We start from the raw sequence: 20,971 nt of genomic DNA, 5'->3' as shown, positions 1-20,971 counted from the left end.
AGGTCGACCTTTTTCATGTGACCACAAAGTAAAATCTTAATCAAACACCATAGCTAGCATCAAATCCTCCACTGATTCTTTTGACTCCTTGTGCGATAGTCAATGAGCCTTTTTATATTGACAACAGTCATGGGTCGTCCTGTCTGTTGGCATGATGTCCACATGAGGAAGCCCATTCAACAGTTGCTTCTACATCATCTCCTTTATTTAGTTTCGCTATAGTTTTGCGGGTCCAATGTGCAAGTGATAGAGATTATGGGTCTCGTTCCTCCAATTTTTGTACACATAACTGCATAAGCAGACTTGACAGAGTGGGGCATAAACCAAATGTCTCCTTCCTTCTATGATAGTTGTGCTAATCATTCTCAATCTTCTAAAAATCACCAAACCTTAATTCTAGCCCGAAGAGCACATATATATTTTAATTTCCTTCTGAGGGACCGAAACTGACGACCAGAGGGGGGTGAATGGGAGCCGACAAAATTTCTCCGAAATTTGAAACGTCGGCCTATGTCCCAAAATCACCACAAGTCCTCGAACCTAGGTCAGCGAGAATAGCTATGGACAAGCTATCTCGAAGCAAAAGACCCAGGTCGCAGCACGGAAGAAAATCGAGTCGAAACGCAGAACAGAACTGCAGAGACCGGTCAGACCGGTTGCACAGACCGGTCAGACCGGTCGGGCTGGGAATTCAAATTCCAGACCGGTCAGATCGGTTACTCAGACCGGTCGTTCCCAGACAGCCCGCCAACAAAGCTCCAAATGTCAAATCTTGAGTAAATGAAGTCCAAATCCAACCAAACTTGGAGAAAAGCTTCGTAACTACCCCGTGAACATATCCCCAAAAGATCTCACCCAAAAGATTCACGGATCGAGAGAAATAGAGGAAAGATCAAAGAGGATTGGGGTTTTCTCAAGAACACAAAATCGCCAATTCGTAAGAACTCATGATTCCAGGGGGTTTGGCACTAGGCTATATGCATAGGAATCGTTCCAAAGAGTTCATCAAACCACGAAATCAAGGGTTGTTCTCCTCCAAACAAGGAACACACCAAAAGAGGAGAATTGAACCCAAAACTCAAGAGAGAAGGGGAGGACGAGATGCTCAGCACACACAAGTGAATTGCAAACAAATTTCATCCATTAATTCTCAGAGGAATTCACCTATACAACAGCTAGAGCCATCCGCCCATCATCCACCCACTAGATTGAAGAGAATAGTTATAATCTAAACTCTCTTTGCGTTGGAGTCCTTGGCCCTAACCTAGAGCAGGGGCTGGGAGAAGGAAAAACGAAGAGAAAACAAAAGACTCAAGGGACTCAACCAGCCACGGGCTGGTGGGGGGTATTTATACCCGGCTGCTGCGGCCAGACCGGTCAGACCGGTCCAGGGGACCGGTCAGACCGGTCGGGTCAGCAGCACCCCGCTGTACAGCCTCGATCGACGGCGGAGCTTCTTTCTTCGACTCGAAGTCTTTGCTGCGATGCCGCCACATCGACGAAGATTCGGTCCGCAGTTTTGGAGGGTCTGCGAAACCCGGGTAGGTGGCCGGTTTTGAGAAAACCGTCAAAACCTCACGCGCGGGAAGATTCCCGCCTCCACGCCGTGGCCCTAGACGCCGTTCCCGCCTCGGCCTCCTGACGGCCCAAGACGCCGCCCGACGCCCGTCACCTCCTCGCCCGCAGCGAGGCCCTAGACGCCGTCGACGCCCGTCGCCTCCGTCAGTCCTGAGACCGACGCCCGTGCCTCCACGACTTGGCGTCTTCAACCGCCGTCCGCCTCCTTGGTTTTGTGGCGCAAACCAAGAAACCCGCCTCCCGTCGCCGCTTGCGCCCTCGATCCAGGAGTGGACGCCACAGCTGCCGCTCGGTCCGAGCTCCGGTTCTGGCTGCCCTTCACCGCCGTCCACCGCACGGTCCATCGGCCACAGCACCTCCACGGCAGCTCCCCGTCAGCACTCGACGCCCGTGTACCTGCAATCCAAAGACCAAGTGCACGATCACACCGCACGGTTGACAATTCACTCATCACAGGCAGGGTAGAGTACTCACATTCCTCACCTTCTATCGCTAATGCAAGGATAGAGGCAACATGACAAACCTTCCCGTGTTGAGAGTGGTAGCCACATCCTAATTAGTGTGAAGCCAACAATTTCTTTGGGCATTTCTAGTGTAGCAGCAGAAACCACAACAGATCTGCTGATAATTTTATTAAACCAAATTTCATCTTATTCGCACTGTCATCTCATACAGATTTACAGAGTTGTGAATCAAGTTCTTTCCTAGGAGTACTGAACAACTATATTATGTCATTTCTAAATTTTTCCTTGTGGCTGCATTGGAATAAAAATTTGCAATGCCGCACAATTTTAACTAGTTTAATATTTTTGGCAATGAGACCATTGTTTGACTTTTTCAGTCCCCGTCACTTGACCAGCGTATATACTTATTTTCCTACCCACGTGAACGATTCCATAGCTTTTCAGCATATATAGGTCGGTTGCTAATTAACTGTCCGTCAAAAACTGGAAAGAAATTTAAAGGGCCTGAACAAACTCCGATAAAATTTGTAGGTACAATAATTTGATAGTTTGCACTAATTTCTGTTGACCGCGCTAATATGCATTAGTTAGTCATGCTATATGTTATTTAATCATGCAATGATAACTTACAAATAAGGAAAATAGGAGCGGGAGTCAATATATCTTGTTCACTTTAGTTTTGCCTTGGTTTCCTACAAAGATTAGTTCTCATTTAAAAAATCTATATTATTATGTGACACGAAATCAATAATGTTTACAGAGCATGCCATATCAACGACAATATATTTATATAGATTTAAATTATAGACAGAAGTTATGTCTGTGATGGCTAATGCGATCGCATTAGTTGAGCATATGGGTTTGCTGATGATATTTGAACGAGAAGTCGAGAAGAGCGTGGCTTTGCATGCTGAATATTCCACTCGTAAAAAAACCCAGTGATTTGACGCGAAGAGTGGTTTGCATGCTGAATATTCCAGTGACCCGTGCATCCTTGCATGCACAAGAATTGGACCAGCCCATTAGTTTAAAAATGTTTCCTGGGGGGCGACAACGCAATTGGTCGGAGCCCGGCCGGTGGCAGCGCAAACGGCATACTCTGATTTCAAATCGTAGCTCCGCCACTACCAGAGTACCAGTACGTGCACCAAACTAAACCTTAATTTGGTTCGTTCGAGTCACAATGGGCGTATTTGTTCATTTGACACTTCTTGACCCGCACGAAAGGCGTAACGATCTGGGCACTGTCTCGGAGTTCTCGAATGAGCACTCAAAAGATTCTGTCCTCGTCATTTGGCACTCTTTTTCCCAGATGTAAATTTATCAAAACTTTTAGCTTCAAGGCGGCATACATTAATAAATTTGTTTGATCGGCTTGTACACGTGGAGGATAAATGATAGCTGTGGCCTTTGGCATCCATCCTTGCCGAGGTTCTGTGGCCAGCAAAAGGCTATTTCGGCTGGAATAAGGAATGGGGTCCTGCTTTTCTGGGGCAGGCCACGCCCATTCCTTTGGTATCTGCCGGCGCCAATTGGCAGGCCGATGCATCTAATCTATAGGGATGGAAATAGTAATGAAACAAAAAAATAGATATCCGAAAATATCCGAGATATCCGAATTCGTATCTGTGCGAATTCAATCCGTTTCCATCCTAAGAGATGGAAATTAGAAGAAAACACAAATATAGTTATCCGAGATATCCGAATCGTATTCGTACGAATTTGATCCGTTTCCATCCTTATCTATCTATCGTGTCCGCCCGCCAGCGCTAGCTATTATCATCATGGAACTAGCTAGAGAGCACAACATGAAAGGTCGCATTGATTCGATCGGAGGAAAGTTTCAGAAAAGAAAGTTTTTTTTTCTTTTTGATTCGGAGGTGGCCGCGACGCCGGAAAGCCAGACACCTTTTACTTGTTCACTGTAGCATGCATTGTGCCTTTTCTGCAAGGACCCGAACAAAATTCTTTTGTGACGCCGCCCGTACAAGTGTCGCTTCTTGATGGGCATCTAGACGTGTGTGTGTTTGTGTGATGATCGAAGCAACTTTGGACTCACTCTATCACGAAATGTCAATGGAAATAGATAGATGCCACGAAAATATCTCCATCTCAGAATATGCATAAAGTTTGTTTGGGGTTTATTCTAAGTCCAGGCACTCGTAGCAAAAGAAGCATTTATATTGAAGTCATTTAGCCCTGCAAATGGGTTGGAATCCGCACCGTACCCAACCCCACCCAAAATTAACATATTTAGATACACAACCCAATTAGTTAATTTCTCAACTCTAACCAACCCGCCCCATTATAAGCGGGTAACCCATAAAAACACATGGGTTCTACTATGCAGAGGAATTTAGTGTTTCTACACTTAATGTGGGGACCACATATATGTCTAGCCACACTACTTTGCACAGAGTATCTGTCAGTCATACTGAGTCATCTCCAACAAATTTCAGTCAATTTCGATAAAATTTTATAGTGTGAACGCGAGATTTTAATTCTAGGGTCCGGCTCTTGATGTGGAGCCCACGTGTAGTTCTAGCCACGCTGCTTTGCACAGAGTAGCTGCCAGTCGTACTGAGTCATCTCCAACAAATTTCAGTCAATTTCGATAAAATTTTATAGTGTGAACGCGAGATTTTAATTCTAGGGTCCGGCTCTTGATGTGGAGCCCACGTGTAGTTCTAGCCACGCTACTTTGCATAGAGTAGCTGCCAGTCGTACTGAGTCATCTCCAACAAATTTCAGTCAATTTCGATAAAATTTTATAGTGTGAACGCGAGATTTTAATTCTAGGGTCCAGCTCTTGATGTGGAGCCCACGTGTAGTTCTAGCCACGCTGCTTTGCACAGAGTAGCTGCCAGTCGTACTGAGTCATCTCCAACAAATTTCAATCAATTTCGATAAAATTTTATAGTGTGAACGCGATGTTTTAATTCTAGGGTCCGGCTCTTGATGTGGAGCCCACGTGTAGTTCTAGCCACGCTGCTTTGCACAGAGTAGCTGCCAGTCGTACTGAGTCATCTCCAACAAATTTCAGTCAATTTCGATAAAATTTTATAGTGTGAACGCGAGGTTTTAATTCTAGGGTCCGGCTCTTGATGTGGAGCCCACGTGTAGTTCTAGCCACGCTGTTTTGCACAGAGTAGCTGCCAGTCGTACTGAGTCATCTCCAACAAATTTCAGTCAATTTCGATAAAATTTTATAGTGTGAACGCGAGGTTTTAATTCCAGGGTCCGGCTCTTCATGTGGGGCCCACAGGTTGTTCTAGCCACACTGCTTTGCACAAAATAGCTGCTAGTCGTACTGAGTCATCTCCAACAAAATTCAGTCAATTTCGATAAAATTTTCTGATATAAACACGTGGTTTTAATTTTAGAGTCCAGCTCTCACGTGGGACCCACATTTATATATAGTTATACTATTTTATAAAAAATATCCATTTCAACCCTCCCCAACCCGCCTCAACCCGCATTTATATAGAACCCGCCCCGACCCACCCCCATTAACTAATACAACTCATTTTAAATCATCCAAACACACTCCATTTCAAAACCCACCCCATAAAACCCATTTCAACCCAACCCATTAGCAGGCCTAAAGTCATTTCAGGTAGCAAAATAAAAACCTTTTTCATGTGCCCACAAAGTAAAATCTTAATCAAACACCATAGCTAGCATCAAATCCTCCACTGATTCTTTTGACTCCTTGTGTGGTAGTCGATGAGCCTTTTTATATTGACAACAGTCATGGGTCGTCCTGTCTGTTGGCATGATGTCCACATGAGGAAGCCCATTCAACAGTTGCTTCTGCATCATCTCCTTTATTTAGTTTCGCTATAGTTTTGCGGGTCCAATGTGCAAGTGATAGAGATTATGGGTCTCGTTCCTCCAATTTTTGTACACATAACTACATAAGCAGACTTGACAGAGTGGGGCATAAACCAAATGCCTCCTTCCTTCTATGATAGCTGTGCTAATCATTCTCAATCTTCTAAAAATCACCAAATCTTAATTCTGGCCCGAAGAGCACATATATATTTTAATTTCCTTCTATCGCTAATGCAGGGATAGAGGCAACATGACAAACCTTCTCGTGTTGAGAGTGGTAGCCACATCCTAATTAGTGTGAAGCCAACAATTTATTTGGGCTTTTCTAGTAGCAGCAGAAAGCACAACAGATCTGCTGATAATTTTATTATACCGTACCAAATTTCATCTTATTCGCACTGTCATCTCATACAGATTACAGAGTTGTGAATCGAGTTCTTCCTTAGGAGTACTGAACAACTATATTATGTCATTTCTAAATTTTTCCTTGTGGCTGCATTGGAATGAAGATTTGCAATGGCGCCGCACAATTTTAACTAGTTTAATATTTTTGGCAATGAGACCATTGTTTGCCTTTTTCAGTCCCCGTCACTTGACCACCGTATATACCTATTTTCCTACCCGCGTGAACGATTCCATATCTTTTCAGCATATATAGGTCGGCTGCTAATTAACTGTCCATCAATGGCAAAACTGGAAAGAAATTTAAAGGGGCTGAATAAACTCCAATAATATTTGTAGGTACAATAATTTGGCAGTTTGCACTAATTTCTGTTGGCCGAGGTAATATGCACTAGCTAGTCATGCTATATGTTATTTAATCATGCAATGATAACTTACAAATAAGGAAAATAGGAGCGGGAGTCAATATACTTTGTTCACTTTAGTTTTGCTGGTTTCCTACAAAGATTAGGTCTCATTTAAAAAAATCTATTTTATTATGTGATATGAAATCAATAATGTTTACAGAGCATGCCGTATCAACGACAATATATTTATATAGATTTAAATTATAGACAAAAGTTATGCCTGTGATGGCTAATGCGATCGTAATAGTTGAGCATATGGGTTTGCTGATGATATTTGAACGAGAAGTCGAGAAGAGCGTAGCTTTGCATGCTGAATATTCCACTCGTAAAAAAACCCAGTGATTTGACGCAAAGAGTGGTTTGCATGCTGAATATTCCAGTGACCCGTGCATCCTTGCATGCACAAGAATTGGACCAGCCCATTAGTTTAAAAATGTTTCCTGGGGGGCGACAGCGCAATTGGTCGGAGCCCGGCCGGTGGCAGCGCAAACGGCATACTCTGATTTCAAATCGTAGCTCCGCCACTACCAGAGTACCAGTACGTGCACCAAACTAAACCTTAATTTGGTTCATTCGAGTCACTATGGCGTATTTGTTCAATTGACACTTCTCGACCCGCACGAAAGGCGTAATTACGATCTGGGCACTGTCTTGGAGTTCTCGAACGAGCACTCGAAAAGATTCTGGAAGGTCCTCGTCATTAGGCATTCTTTTTCCCAGATGTAAATTTATCAAAACTTTTAGCTTCAAGGCGGCATGCATTAATAAATTTGTTTGATCGGCTTGTACACGTGGAAGATAAATGATAGCTGTGGCCTTTGGCATCCATCCTTGGCGAGGTTCTGTGGCCAGCAAAAGGCTATTTCGGCTGGAATAAGGAATGGTGTCTTGCTTTTCTGGGGCAGGCCACGCCCATTCCTTTGTTATCTGCTGGCGCCAATTGGCAGGCCGATGCATCTATCTATAGGGATGGAAACGATAAGGAAACAAAAAAATAGATATCCGAAAATATCTGAGATATCCGAATTCGATCCGTTTCTATCCTAAGAGATGAAAATGGGAAGAAAACACAAATATGGTTATCCGAGATATCCGAATCCGTATTCGTACGAATCCGATCCGTTTCCATCCTTATCTATCTATTGTGTCCGCCCGCCAGCGCTAGCTATTATCATCATGGAACCTAGCTAGAGAGCACAACATGAAAGGTCGCATTGATTCGATCAGAGGAAAGTTTCAGAAAAGAAAGTACGAATCCGATCCGTTTCCATTCTTATCTATCTATTGTGTCCGCCCGCCAGCGCTAGCTATTATCATCATGGAACCTACCTAGAGAGCACAACATGAAAGGTCCCATTGATTCGATCGGAGGAAAGTTTCAGAAAAGAAAGTTTTTTTCTTTTTGATTCGGAGGTGGCCGCGACGCCGGAAAGCCAGACACCTTTGTACTTGTTCACTGTAGCATGCATGTGTGCCTTTTCTGCAAGGACCCGAACAAAATTCTTTTGTGACGCCGCCGGTACAAGTGTCGCTTCTTGATGGGCATCTAGACATGTGTGTGTGTTTGTGTGATGATCGAAGCAACTTTGGACTCACTCTATTACGAAATGTCAATGGAAATAGATAGATGCCACGAAAATATCTCCATCTCAGAATATGCATAAAGTTTGTTTGGGGTTTATTCTAAGTCCAGGCACTCGTAGCAAAAGAAGCATTTATATTGAAGTCATTTCAGGTGGCAAAATAAAAACCTTTCATCAGATATTTTTTTCTACCTGAAATTCGTTTTAAAATATCATTGGTGGACACCGTATACAAGTGTTCCTTCACTCGGTCTAGATATATTGCTCTCATTATTAGTCAAAATGAAAAAAAAGTATCTAGCTGATTTTTTTTTCAGAATAACGTCATAGCACACAAAACATCAGATTATTTGTCATGAACATATATAAAAGTGCTCCTTCACTCGATCTAGATATTTGGCTGATCTAATGTTTGGCTGCATTTATTAGCATACGTAGTGATGAAGTGCATAGGAATGCATCTAGCCTTTTGAACAAGAGTACCTTAATTATTATTGGCTTTCAGAAATATTCTCTTGTCTCCATCGAGCACCTGAGGAAGAAAGGCCCAAGCCGCACTACTAGCTATCTAAATTCTGAATACCCATCTCATATGCATGTACAGCTTGGACAGTGGGGTCACCGATCTTGACTTGAAGTGCATACATATAGCATGTATTTATAAAGCACGCACATAGGCTTGCATCCAGGGGCGGAGACGGGGGGCAGGGGCCTGGCCCCCCTAATGCTCCCGTAGCACCATTATCAAAGGTGGAATTCTTCCCAGCGGCAGCCTGCGGCAAGACTGTTGGCCCCCCAATGATCAAATCTTGGCTCCGCCCCTGCTTGCATCTAGCCTTTTTGAGCTATTATTGTCGTTATTCACTTAATTAGAGTTGGAGGGTGACATACTGCCATTAATTATATTTTCTGAGCGTTTAATTTCTTTTTTTTAATAAAACAAGCAAGCTGATGAGGCCGGGTATGATACATGCATCCGCAGGCTATATATACAGCGCGACAAGCTAGCTGCTAGATTGGGCGGGCCATAGGCCAGCCAGCAGCTAGCTACTAGGCCATCATCGATAGATCTTTGCTTGCATCGATCGATCGATCCAGCGTATAGCTAGAGATGTCGACGTCGTCGTCAAGGGACAGCCTGGTGCTGGGGCGGGTGATCGGCGACGTGGTGGACCACTTCTCGCCGACGGTAGCGCTCCAGGTCTCCTACAACGGCCGCCGCATCATGAACGGCGCCGACTTCCGGCCGTCGGCGGTGGCGGCGAGGCCTCGCGTCGAGGTCGGGGGCACCGATCTCAGGCAGTGCTACACGCTTGTAAAGTGCCCAAAATATCTAATTTGCTCCGATATTCCTCGATCGATCGATCGATCTTGTAATTGTTAGTTCTTTTACTACTTGTTAATTTCTTGATTATTCCATGGATTCTAATTTGGATGTAAGATTATGGTGGATCCTGACGCCCCCAACCCAAGCAACCCGACGATGAGGGAGTATTTGCACTGGTGATCGATCATCTTGTTAGGCCATTCCTTCTATCTATTTACTTATTACTCCCTCCGTTCCAAATTATAAGACATTCCAACAATCTTGGAGAGTCAAAAAATTTTATATTTGACCAAATTTATATAATAGAATAATAACATTTATTATATAAATTAAGTACCATTAGATTCTTTATTAGTTATATTTTCATAGTATATTAATTTGATATCATAAATTTTCATATTTCTCTCTATAATCTTGGTCAAACTTGATATTGCTTTGACTCTCCAAGATTCTTGGGATGTCTTATAATTTGGAACGGAGGGAGTACATGCGTGTATAACCTTATACACAACACACACACACACTATACACGGTGCATGCATGTTTCAAAAGCTTTGCATGGTTTATAGTCGGATTTCACGTACCATTCATTTGCAGGCTGGTGACAGATATTCCTGGGACAACTGATGCTGGCTATGGTGAGTAATGGTTCGACTATATCTACAGCACATATGCCAATGGGCCAAACTGACAAGCTAATTTTAAAATCCAAACTTTATTACAAGGCAAAAATGCATTTTTGAAGAAATATATAGCATACACATGTCACCATATATTCCTTTTTCTGTTGTACTAAAATATCTATATATGCTTCATATTTTGGAATAATACTACTATCATGCATGTAGAATATTGTGATTTATTATCATAGATATAGTACTTTATGTGTAAACTATGATAACTTAATAATTTCTCCAAATATAAATTGTATATGTTTTTTTTACATTTTTAGAACTAAAATACTATAAAGATACCTCTCGCTCCTCGCAAAGAACAAAGCGACAAAGATAGTTTCAACATTAGATAGTGATAGTTGTTCCCTGGATCCTACGTACTGCGTGTAGACGAGGAAATCATGACGTAAACTTTGGTCAGGAATGTATTGCGTCAACAGCGCCATATCATATTGGTAGTTATCCACTTTCTGTTCCACGGAGAGGAAGATAACTTGAAATAAATTCTATAAACTTCTATTTACTAATACATTACTGATTACATGATACTTTGTTAATATTCTGTGTGTGAATTCAAGGTAAAACATAAAAGAAATCTGTCATGCCTCATATTGGGCCACACACATCTATTTTGGTCTTGGGCAAGGCACTCATGAGGATAAAGCATGGCCTCTTCTAGAAAACTAATGTTATGTTTGCTTGCTCCAAAAAAAAAAGAGGAGAAACATATGCTATGTTTGCCTTGTGTTAGGGATAGATGAACAAAAGTTCAAAATGCTTGACGTTTCACTTTATAAATGAATGATTTTCCAGAGAGAGAGAGAGAGAGAGAGAGAGAGAGAGAGAGAGAGAGAGAGAGAGAGAGAGAGAGAGAGAGAGAGAGAGATATTGGTACAAGTATACTACGTACAAATTAAAGTCATTTCAATGACCCAAGCTCGTCGACCATTATTCCTGATCCTTGAAGTCTGCAAACTTCATAGTTTGTGCCTTAACTTACTGATACAAAATTATTTGCCATAATTTACGGCAACACACGGGCTTGAATAGTACACGAGATAGTTCTAAAACTAGAAATGCCACAAGTTCCAGAGATATATGATGATCTTTTTTGATACCAAAGACATGTATAAGGAGATGTCCTGTGCACTACATTATTTTGACTCAATGCATGTATATGTTCATGCTTATATATCATTTTTTATTGAAATGCTGGGAGGGGTGTGATCCCCTACTGTTATATATCTTGATCACTACAGAGAGATACAACCGTTTTGCAGTACAATCGGATTTTAGCAGTACATTAGTTTTCTTTTCTTTTTCGTGTGCATTCCATATATATATACCTGGTTTATATTATTAAATGTAAAAGTATTACTTATAGACTTGTCACATGACGAAGATGTGCATAGAGGTTAATTAAATGAACATGTGCACAATATATAAATATAGCTAGTGTGAACTAACAAGCATTAGACATGTTCTAATAGGAACATATTTTGAAAACAGAAAGAAATAAAACTGGCTAGCGTATATGTACCCTGGACATTTTTTGAAACCCGAAGACAGCTAGCTGCAGAACTCCTCAGACATAATAAACACACAGCAAAGGTATTTTGAACATTTTCGTGTGATTTGCTTGGATAACATTCTTTAGTTGCGGTGGTTGTTTATTTAAATTGTTGAGTTTTCAAATGTACTAGAATATATTCCATGAAAAAAAATACTACCAAGCTAATATGAAGTTCTTCTGTCATAAAAAAAATGCTAAGGGAATGTACAATATGGATCGCACAGCTATATTCTGGCGTACGATCGAGTGGTTAAAGTTAGATATACACATCATTAATTAAGCTTATAGCATATACCCTAAGCAAATTAAGGTTCCAATTATATTGCATATGCGTACATGACGCAGGTCGGGAGGTGGTCTGCTACGAGAGCCCTCGGCCGGCGGCGGGGATCCACCGCGTGGTGTTCGTGCTCTTCCGGCAGATGGCGCGCGGCTCCGTGGACGTGGCGCCGCTCCTCCGCCACAACTTCTGCACCCGGAACTTCGCCGTGGCCCACGGCCTGGGCGCCCCCGTCGACGCCGCCTTCTTCACCTGCCAGCGAGAGGGCGGCACCGGCGGCCGTCGCCTCGTCATCCGGCCGCCGCGGACGACGACACCGCCGGCGCCGCGCCCTAGCTAGCTAAGCGCTCGATCCACTACATACTGCAGCAGCAGAATATATAGATGGTCGTCACGACAGATCACTCCTATATATAGCTGTATACGATCGACCTACTCAGTGAATCAGCACGTACGATCGTATGTACGTATACACATACGGCGGCATATATATGTATATGTATGCGGGAGGCGATCGACAAGGACAAGTGGCGGAGCCAGGGGTGCTCAAGCTCCCCTACCACCTTGGCTTCTATGGAAGCCCCCCCTATAAATTTTGTGGAGCAAGAAGAAGGAATGAGAAATTTTTGAGGCGGAAGAAGAATGAATGAGAGGAGGGAGGAGGAAGAAGGAAAGGAGAGCCCCCTAGCTCTGAATCCTAGCTCCGCCGCTGACAAGGACATGCTCGATGACTGCACGAATTAATGAAACTCGTGTACTAGGGTTTAACTAGGCTATGTCCATATATGGTGTGTTAATTTGTACGTGACTGATCATGGTGTGTATATATGACCGAATTAACATGCTGTATTTCTCATGATGGATCTGCATGCTAGCTTTTGTATAGTAGATACAGCATACAAGATAGTGCTTAATTAACATATACCTGCGATATGATAGTTCACTGCTGAGAAATAATAAGGACTTTCTAACTCAAAGATCCAAAATAAAAAAAATGATTCAATTACTATATATGTGTTCCCAATCTGCTAACAAGGTTCTAAGAATTTATGAAGCTAGGACAAAGGATGGCAATTATGCCATCCCACGCACAGGCCACAGTTCCCTGCCAGTGGCCAAGAAGTGGGAGCCCCATATACTCATTGCGCATATCAAGATTCAAACTTTGTTATCTATGACTAATAATTTAATTATTAATTTTTTTATTTTTAATTTATAATATAAACTTCATATGGTTGGATTCGTAATCAAATATAATATGCTTATAAACGTTGAAAGTGGGAGTATATCCGAAAGGGAAACAATTCGCATGCCCTTTATGACTGATGCAATGCGCCAAGCAAAAAATATAATAATGCAGAATCCTTGCTAAGCTGACAAACAAGGGGTTTTTTGAATTCTGGATTCTTTTTCGTTCACAAGAAATTTTCCAAATAGTGTCGAAGACACTAATAGTACAGAATTTTTCCTAATTGGGTACTTTAGCTGAAAATTCGTGGGAAGCATCGTCAGCTAATGCGCACTACGGCACACTAGCTGACTGTTACGTGCGGTTTAACCGTTGATGCGCGCGCTCCTGAGGAACGAGCCGCTCTTGGTGATCTCGCGGAGCGGCTTGTCGGTGAAGCGGACCAGGTTATAGGCCCACGCGCCCGCCACCGTCCCGCACACCGGCCCAACCACGTACACCCAGATGCTCCTGTACCGGCCTGCCACGATCGCTGGGCCCAAGGTCCGCGCCGGGTTCATCGACGCCCCCGTAATGGGCCTGTGGGCCAGGCCACGAAAACCCAACCAAAAACATCAGCCCAGTTCAATTTTCTGAATTGACGATGACGATTTTTTTTAAATGTACCCGGCGAAGAGCACGTTGAGCAGGACGGTGGCACCAACGGCGAGCCCAGCCAGTTCCCCGATCTGCGCGAGCACGATCGCCAAAGCATCAGCTCTGTCGAGCGAACTGAAACGGACGGATCGACGGTGATGTGTCGTCGGTGGTTATTACCGCTCTGTTGTCGGTGGCGACGCCGGAGACGACGAACATGAGGTAGAAGGAGATGAGGAACTCGAGCGCCACCGCCTGCGCGTCCGACCCCGACGGCGCCGTCCCGAAGAAGTGCTCCCTCGCCGTCGCGCCGCCGAACACCACGCGCAGCGTCAGGCTGGCCAGCGTCGATCCCAGCACCTGGGCCACCGCATACGACGGCACCTGCGCAGCACAAAGATGCAGTAGTCCTGCTGAACTCATTTTGTTTTTCTTTCTTTTTTTGTAAGAGAGATGCTGTTGCTGTGGTTGGACGTCATGTTCAGATCACAGATAAGATAGTGAAGAAGAATGGCACCGATGCGAGAGGAGGAAGAAGATGTTGCTACGCAACGTAGGGTATGTACGTACCTGCTTCCAGGGGAAGCGGCCACACGTGGCGAAGGCGACGGTGACGGCGGGGTTGAAGTGCGCGCCGGAGATGTGGCCGACGGAGTAGACGAGAACCATCACCACCAGCCCCCACACGGCGCAGATGCCCGGGAACGTCACCGTGCCCGCCGTGCTCAGGTTCACCACCACCGAGCCACAGCCGGCGAAGATCATGAAGTAGGTCCCCAGGATCTCCGCGATAATCTGATTTTCCATCCAACAATCCAAAAAAACACACGTCACTTTTTTTTCAGTCGAATCTGGCTTCAAATATACATTGTGAACTCGCAATTGCAGCTCTGAGCTTTCAGATCTCGGTTGGTTGCACAGAAAATCTTTCAGAAAACTTCACCCGGAGTACAATTAAGTTGGACATTTCCTCCCTTCCATCCTCCCGGCCTGGTGTGCTGCTCCTGGTACAACGGACGCGGCAGGTGATCTTGCGAGTTCGTTGAAGGCGTCGAGAGGTGCAGCAAAGGTATGGTCCAGGGTAAGGCGGGCACCCCCTTTTCTCACACAAAATTGCAAATTCATTATCGCTTTTTTCGACTTGCAAGAAGAAACTCGTGTTTTGTCCGCAGGTGAACTTTTCTTGAGGCAAGCTTGTACTGATCGACTGCATGTGGCAATTCGAGAGAGGGCAGCGTACTAGAAGCAAAGAGGAAAATTCAGGGCAATACGGGAGGGTGATGCAAACACAGCCTTCCATCATGCTCACGCCACTGCTCGACTCCGGAGGAACCAAATCAAAACTCTGGTCATTGATGGCACTGAGGTCACAGCGCACAATGCTAAAGCAGATGCCCTCACCGCGTATCTCTCCTCCATCCTCGGCACCTGGGGCTTTGACATGAACATCATCTACAACGACTCCCCTGTGGTGGACCTTGCACACCTGGCCGCACCCTTCACCTGCCTAGAAGCTAAGCATGCAATCCTGCCCTGATGGATTTGGTCCCGGTTTCTATGCTGCTGCCTGGGACACTGTTGCCCCAAAGGTCATGAATTTTGTTCGTGCCTTTGCTGAAGGCCAGGTGGACCTCGACCGTGTCAACCGTGCATACATTGTGCTGCTGCCCAAGAAACCAGGAGCTGTGACGCCCGGGGACTACAGGCCGATCTGCCTGCAAAATTGCTCCTTGAAGATCATAGCAAAAATACTCACTACCAGGCTGCAACAAGAAATCCCAAAACTCATTGATCTTGATCAGACCGGCTTCATCAAAGGGAGGTCCATCTCTGAGAACTTCATATATGCCATGGAACTCGTGCAATGCTGTCACAAGAGGAAACTGCCCACTCTTGTCCTCAAGCTTGACTTTGCAAAGGCTTTCGACTCGGTGAACTGGGACAGTCTGCTCCACATCTTGGCTAGCCGAGGCTTCCCCATGTTATGGTGCTCCTGGATCCAGCACATCCTCACCACTTCTAAGTCTGCTGCCCTCCTGAATGGTTGCCCATGCAACTGGTTCACCTGCAGGAAAGGACTCCGGCAAGGAGACCCCCTCTCCCCATACCTGTTCTTGTTGGTTGCAGATGTTTTACAGCGACTCATCAAGTTCGATGGGGGGGGGGTCAGGCACCCTGCCTCTGATGAACTCCCTTGCCTAGTGATCCAATATGCCGATGACACACTAATCGTCCTCCGTGCTGAGAAGCAAGATGTGCTGAAACTCCGGCAACTGCTCGACCAATTCGCTGATGCAACTGGATTGAAGATTAATTTCCACAAAAGTACAGTGGTGCCAATGCACGTCCCGGAGCAGGCAATGTCGTGCTTCCTGGATGCTCTCGGCTGTAGAAGGGACCAGTTTCCTCAGACCTATCTTGGAATGCCACTGTCCAACGTCAAACTGAACCTGAGTGCTTTTGCCCCCCTCATCGACCGCACCGACAGATACCTCGCTGGCTGGCAAGATGCACTTCTCAACAGCATGGGGCGCGCTGTCCTTGTCAATGCAGTTCTTGACAGTGCACTAATATACGTCCTCTCGGCCATGCAGCTCCCACAGGGCACACTTGACCCAATTGACAAGAGAAGGCGAGCTTTCTTATGGTCTGGTGAATCCACAACCAATGGTGCACACTGCCTTGTTGCGTGGGAGCAAACGTGCTTGCCAAAGGAACAAGGAGGGCTCGGCGTCAAAAACCTGCAAATTCTCAACCAATGCTTGCTGCTGAAACACCTACACCGGCTACACCACCCTGGAGAATCTGCTTGGGCACAGTGGATGAGCAACCAGATCGACATTGCCTCTCTTGAAGGCAACTGTGAGGGAGCACACTGGAACACCCTCCGGGGACTGCTGCCTGTCTACAGAGCAATCACCACCACCACTGTCGGCAATGGTCTGAACACCTCCTTCTGGCACGATAACTGGCTGCCGTGTGGTCGGCTTGCTGAAACTTTCCCTGCACTGTTCAGCCACGCCAAAGTGCCGAATGCTTCGGTTAGCAATGTCTGCTCAGCACCACTGCGTGCTCACTTCGTCTACCGGCTCTCTCAGGTGGCGACTGCAGAATTGGCAATGCTGGAAGAAATAACCGAGGAAGTACTCCTACAAGATGCACAAGATGACAGAACCTGCCCCCTCGCGGCAAGAGATGGAACATTACGTGCCGGTCCTGTATACACTGCCTGGATGAGCCTGCAGGGGGATACCCACTGCCCGTTCTATGAATTTGTCTGGGCCAACCATGCACCGCACCGGGTTCGTTTCTTCGCCTGGCTGTTGGTCCAAAGGAAAATACAGTGCAAAACAAACCTGCTAGCAAAACACATTGTGGGTGACTCTGAATGTGAGGTGTGCCGGGATGGCACTGAAACCCCGGATCACCTAATCCTCCACTGCCAATTTGCCTCCCAGTTCTGGAGTAGGATTGGCATTACGGTACACCAGGCGTCCGTGGAGCAGCTCTGGCTACTTCCAAGGCCCACAGGAGTCCCTGCTCAGCACTACCACACCTTCCTTCTACTATGCGCTTGGCAATTGTGGAAGCACAGACACGATGTAATCTTCAGAAGCCAAGACCCCTCCCTACTGCGTCTGCTGCTAAGTTGCAAGGAGGAAGCTCGTCTCTGGAGCTGTAGACTACCGCAACAAGACAAGAGCGTGGCCGAGTCCTGGTGTTCTGTAGACTACCGCAACAAGACAAGAGCGTGGCCGAGTCCTGGTGTTCTATTTTTTGTTCCAATATGTAATCTCCAATGTAAAAGTTGCAAGTAGTATTTTTTCCTTCCATGTAAAAACTGCTGAGCCCTCATGATTTAATGAGTCTCCGAAAAGGCTCCAGAAATAGAATTGGTGGGGATCCTCTCCCCCGTTACCCCTAAAAACAACAATTAAGTTGGACTCGCGAGGCTGACCACCTTTGTGCTGTGCTGTGTTGTGACTGTTGATCAATACTACATTGCATCGCTATTACAACTGCTGAAGTGATCCCTGGATTGCTTTGCTGCTTATCTATTATCTTATTATTTAGCTAATAAACGGAGTCTCCACGTTCACTCTCAAGATCTAAAAAATCTCATGTTAATCGAAGAAAAATAGAAAAATAAAAATTAACCACCACTGCCATTAGGATAAAAATTAGACTAAAATACATTTGTGCCTAATTAAAAATCACCCACCAATGCCATTATAAAAAAATAAATATAAAATACCATTTAACTGTGTATTAGTTACAAATATATACTATTAATAAAAACTAAAGCTAACAACAATCAATCAAAATAAAATGAAAATAAGAATAATTATCTACATAATATTATTAAAGCTCAACAAATCAAATTGTTATTATAGGTAGATCATAGTTGAATTGTTTTAATCAACAATATGACATAATTTACGATAATGAGATAATGAACAGGATGATGTATATATGGTAAAAAATAGTAATAACTTTTAAATAAAAATACAACGATTTGCAAATATTTGAATTTTTAATATTGGCCGCGCAAATGCACAGTCTATACGCCTAGTTGGTAATGAATACTGAGTAGAGCAATCATTTCTCCACATGGATGCGAAGCCCGCATTCCGAGCTTACGCAACATTGGTAACCCACCAATAGAATCCCCGACATCATGAACAGTTACAGAGCTTAGAGCAGATGGTTTAGTTCATTTTGCAAAAAAAATTTGTAAAGGAATCTTGATCATTTGAAGTACTAAATGAAGTCTATTTGCAAAACTTTTTGTATAGATGTGTTGTAAATCGCGAGACGAATCTAATGATGCTAATTAATTCATGTTTAATCAATAATTAGCGAATGGTTACTGTAGCATCACTGTTGCAAATCATGAATTAAGTAGGCTCATTAGATTCGTCTCGCGATTTACAGCCCATCCATGCAAAAAAAATTATAAATAGACTTTATTTAGTGCTTCAAATTAGTAAGATTTCTTTTCACTTTAATGCATTTACGGCTTTTTTGTGTTTATATGTAAAGAAGGTATCTGGTGACCTTACCTTCTGCATGAACTGGACGGACATCATGTCGTTGCCGCCGCTGCATCTGTCGCTGCCACCGCCTCCATCCTCCGAGCTCTCGTACCTTGGCTGCCGCCCCGCGTCGCGCCCTTCTTCCATGGCGCCGGCGCCGCCTCCGCCGTCCTCTCTCCCGGCCATCTCCCTTCCTACAACGAACACCAGACAGAGTATTAATACCAGCACTCTAGCAGCATATGGCGGTGCACAGCTTGCATAATCTTCTCGGATTGACCACCTACTCTACTTGTGTGTCGTGTGCCGGAACGAAACCATGCAACAACCGAACCGAACTAACAACAGCTAAACCTGGATTGTTTTTGCGATTATTCGGGTAAGGTAGCTATGGCAGCTTTTTTCTCACCTAACTGAGCTCATCTCAAGTCAAATTTTGGGGAGTTTCAGCCTTTTCAGGTTTTGCTGTCCTCTTTCAGTTAGTGCAACAGGTTTTCAGTAACTGAAACATAAAGCATCCATCGGGAAATACAAATGTTCTCATGCGTGTATCAATCCTAGAAATGGGCGGCAGTTTTTTTTTTGAAAGTAGCTAGGAGCACTTGCATGTAGGGGTGGTAAAAGGCCCAACATTTTGAACTAGAAAATCTAAGGGCCGGACCCTAAAAGAGCCGGGCTCTAATCTTATACAATTTTGAACTAAAAAAATTAAAAGTCTTGTTGGGCTGTGAAGAGGTCACTAGGGTCATGGCCCATTACCACCCCTACTTACATGTCATGGCCGCGCGCCGCCGCCTTTTCCTCGCCCCCGCCGCCGGCACCGCCCACCGGTTATCCAGCCCTGCTCGGCAGGCGACGCTCTCGCGCCGCCGCACCCTCCGCCGGCCGAACCGCCGCCACCGCCTGGCCGCCGCCGCCCCCGACCCCCTCCTCTATGGCCGGCGGCCATGGATCCGCCTCACTACCCAGTAATCCCGAATCATAAGACCGCCGCCGCCCTCCACCACGCCGGCCGCTGGCGACCTCGCCGGCGGCCGCTCCCCCCCACCTACCACCCCTTCCCGCCCCCTCCCCTAGCTCGCTAGCTGCCACGCCCCCTCTCCTGGCTCGAGGTAGAAGATGAACAGGGGCAGGGCGGGCGCCACGGCGGCGGTTCTGCGATAGGTCGACGGAAAATCGCACATGTTATAAATAGATTTCCCCCCGCAAGTCTCCACCAGCGTCACCATTCGCGCGCGTCGCTCTCAGCCGAGGCTCACGCCCGGCTGAAATTCCTGCGCAAGTTTGGCCAACAACCCATCCGTGTCCCCCCGCAAACCTGCTCGAAGCAGCAGGCCTGGACTGGTTGGTGACCTGGGCACTGCTAGCTCTCCTCCCCCGATTGATTTGATCGGGTCAAACAAAACGACCCGCGCCGCGTAATCGTTTTACCCGCACGTAGGAGTAGCTAGTATCATCAGCTCACCCTGCTCGGAGACAGCCCGCCCACTTGGTCTCCTCGAGAGAGCAAGCGTGTGCGGCCTTGAAGGCGTCGTCCGGCCGCACGACTGCACGATGGCCAGGGGTTCCCGGGCGGACGGGGAGGAAGAGGACGACCGCCGCGGGGAATTTCGGGGTCGCACACCGGCTGTCTCTGACTTGGTACGATGCAGGCGGGTACAAGGGCATGGTGGAATGGTCAAGGCTGGACGGAGAGAGGAGGCCCCCGGCAGACGGCAGCGGCCGGTCACCGCCGTGGCCGACAGGCGGCAGCCCCCGGCGACGCGACCCTGTTGGATTGGAACACCGCGGGGGCGCCGCCCGTCGCCGTCGCCGCGGCAAGGGGGAGCACCGTCACCCCGCTGACAACGGCAAGCGGCGAGCGACGTCCTCCGACTCGAGCGTCCATGCGTGACGGATTGACAGCGCCCGTTTTGTCATGGGGTGAAAGGACTGAATGATATTGTTGTTACGGCAAGAACATTAGAACACGCGATGTGCTGCTGAGC

General features: G+C 45.8%; 2 protein-coding genes across 2 annotated transcripts; one reads left to right on the top strand and one right to left on the bottom strand.

Annotated features, from left to right (window-relative positions):
- The first annotated feature begins 8,943 nt into the window (after nucleotides 1–8,943).
- Nucleotides 8,944–12,981, top strand: LOC120705660 (protein FLOWERING LOCUS T-like). The gene is made up of 4 exons (XM_039990115.1): nucleotides 8,944–9,583; nucleotides 9,710–9,771; nucleotides 10,193–10,233; nucleotides 12,188–12,981. The coding sequence occupies exons 1-4, from the start codon at nucleotides 9,380–9,382 to the stop codon at nucleotides 12,460–12,462; spliced, it is 582 nt and encodes a 193-aa protein (XP_039846049.1). The 5' UTR covers nucleotides 8,944–9,379; the 3' UTR covers nucleotides 12,463–12,981.
- Nucleotides 12,982–13,444: 463 nt separating this feature from the next.
- Nucleotides 13,445–19,224, bottom strand: LOC120705659 (aquaporin NIP1-2-like). Its single transcript, XM_039990113.1, has 5 exons — nucleotides 19,011–19,224; nucleotides 14,518–14,742; nucleotides 14,128–14,331; nucleotides 13,978–14,039; nucleotides 13,445–13,890 (listed from the first exon to the last, which is right to left on the bottom strand). The coding sequence occupies exons 1-5, from the start codon at nucleotides 19,167–19,169 to the stop codon at nucleotides 13,677–13,679; spliced, it is 864 nt and encodes a 287-aa protein (XP_039846047.1). The 5' UTR covers nucleotides 19,170–19,224; the 3' UTR covers nucleotides 13,445–13,676.
- Nucleotides 19,225–20,971: the final 1,747 nt, after the last annotated feature.

Source organism: Panicum virgatum, chromosome 5K (assembly GCF_016808335.1).
Source record: "Panicum virgatum strain AP13 chromosome 5K, P.virgatum_v5, whole genome shotgun sequence".
Lineage (NCBI taxonomy): Eukaryota > Viridiplantae > Streptophyta > Magnoliopsida > Poales > Poaceae > Panicum > Panicum virgatum.
The sequence above is the reverse complement of the archived record's forward strand: the minus strand, read 5'-3'. Positions and strand labels throughout refer to the sequence as shown.

What these genes read in the sequence shown, in the direction of transcription:
- LOC120705660 (XM_039990115.1), top strand. Translation starts at nt 9,380, where the DNA reads ATGTCGACGTCGTCGTCAAGGGACAGCCTGGTGCTGGGGCGGGTGATC. An exon ending in ATGAGGGAGTATTTGCACTG is followed by an intron (nt 9,772 to 10,192) that starts GTGATCGATCAT and finishes ATTCATTTGCAG; the next exon opens with GCTGGTGACAGATATTCCTG. An exon ending in GACAACTGATGCTGGCTATG is followed by an intron (nt 10,234 to 12,187) that starts GTGAGTAATGGT and finishes TACATGACGCAG; the next exon opens with GTCGGGAGGTGGTCTGCTAC.
- LOC120705659 (XM_039990113.1), bottom strand. Translation starts at nt 19,169, where the DNA reads ATGGCCGGGAGAGAGGACGGCGGAGGCGGCGCCGGCGCCATGGAAGAA. An exon ending in CCGTCCAGTTCATGCAGAAG is followed by an intron (nt 14,743 to 19,010) that starts GTAAGGTCACCA and finishes ATGGAAAATCAG; the next exon opens with ATTATCGCGGAGATCCTGGG. An exon ending in GCCGCTTCCCCTGGAAGCAG is followed by an intron (nt 14,332 to 14,517) that starts GTACGTACATAC and finishes TGTGCTGCGCAG; the next exon opens with GTGCCGTCGTATGCGGTGGC.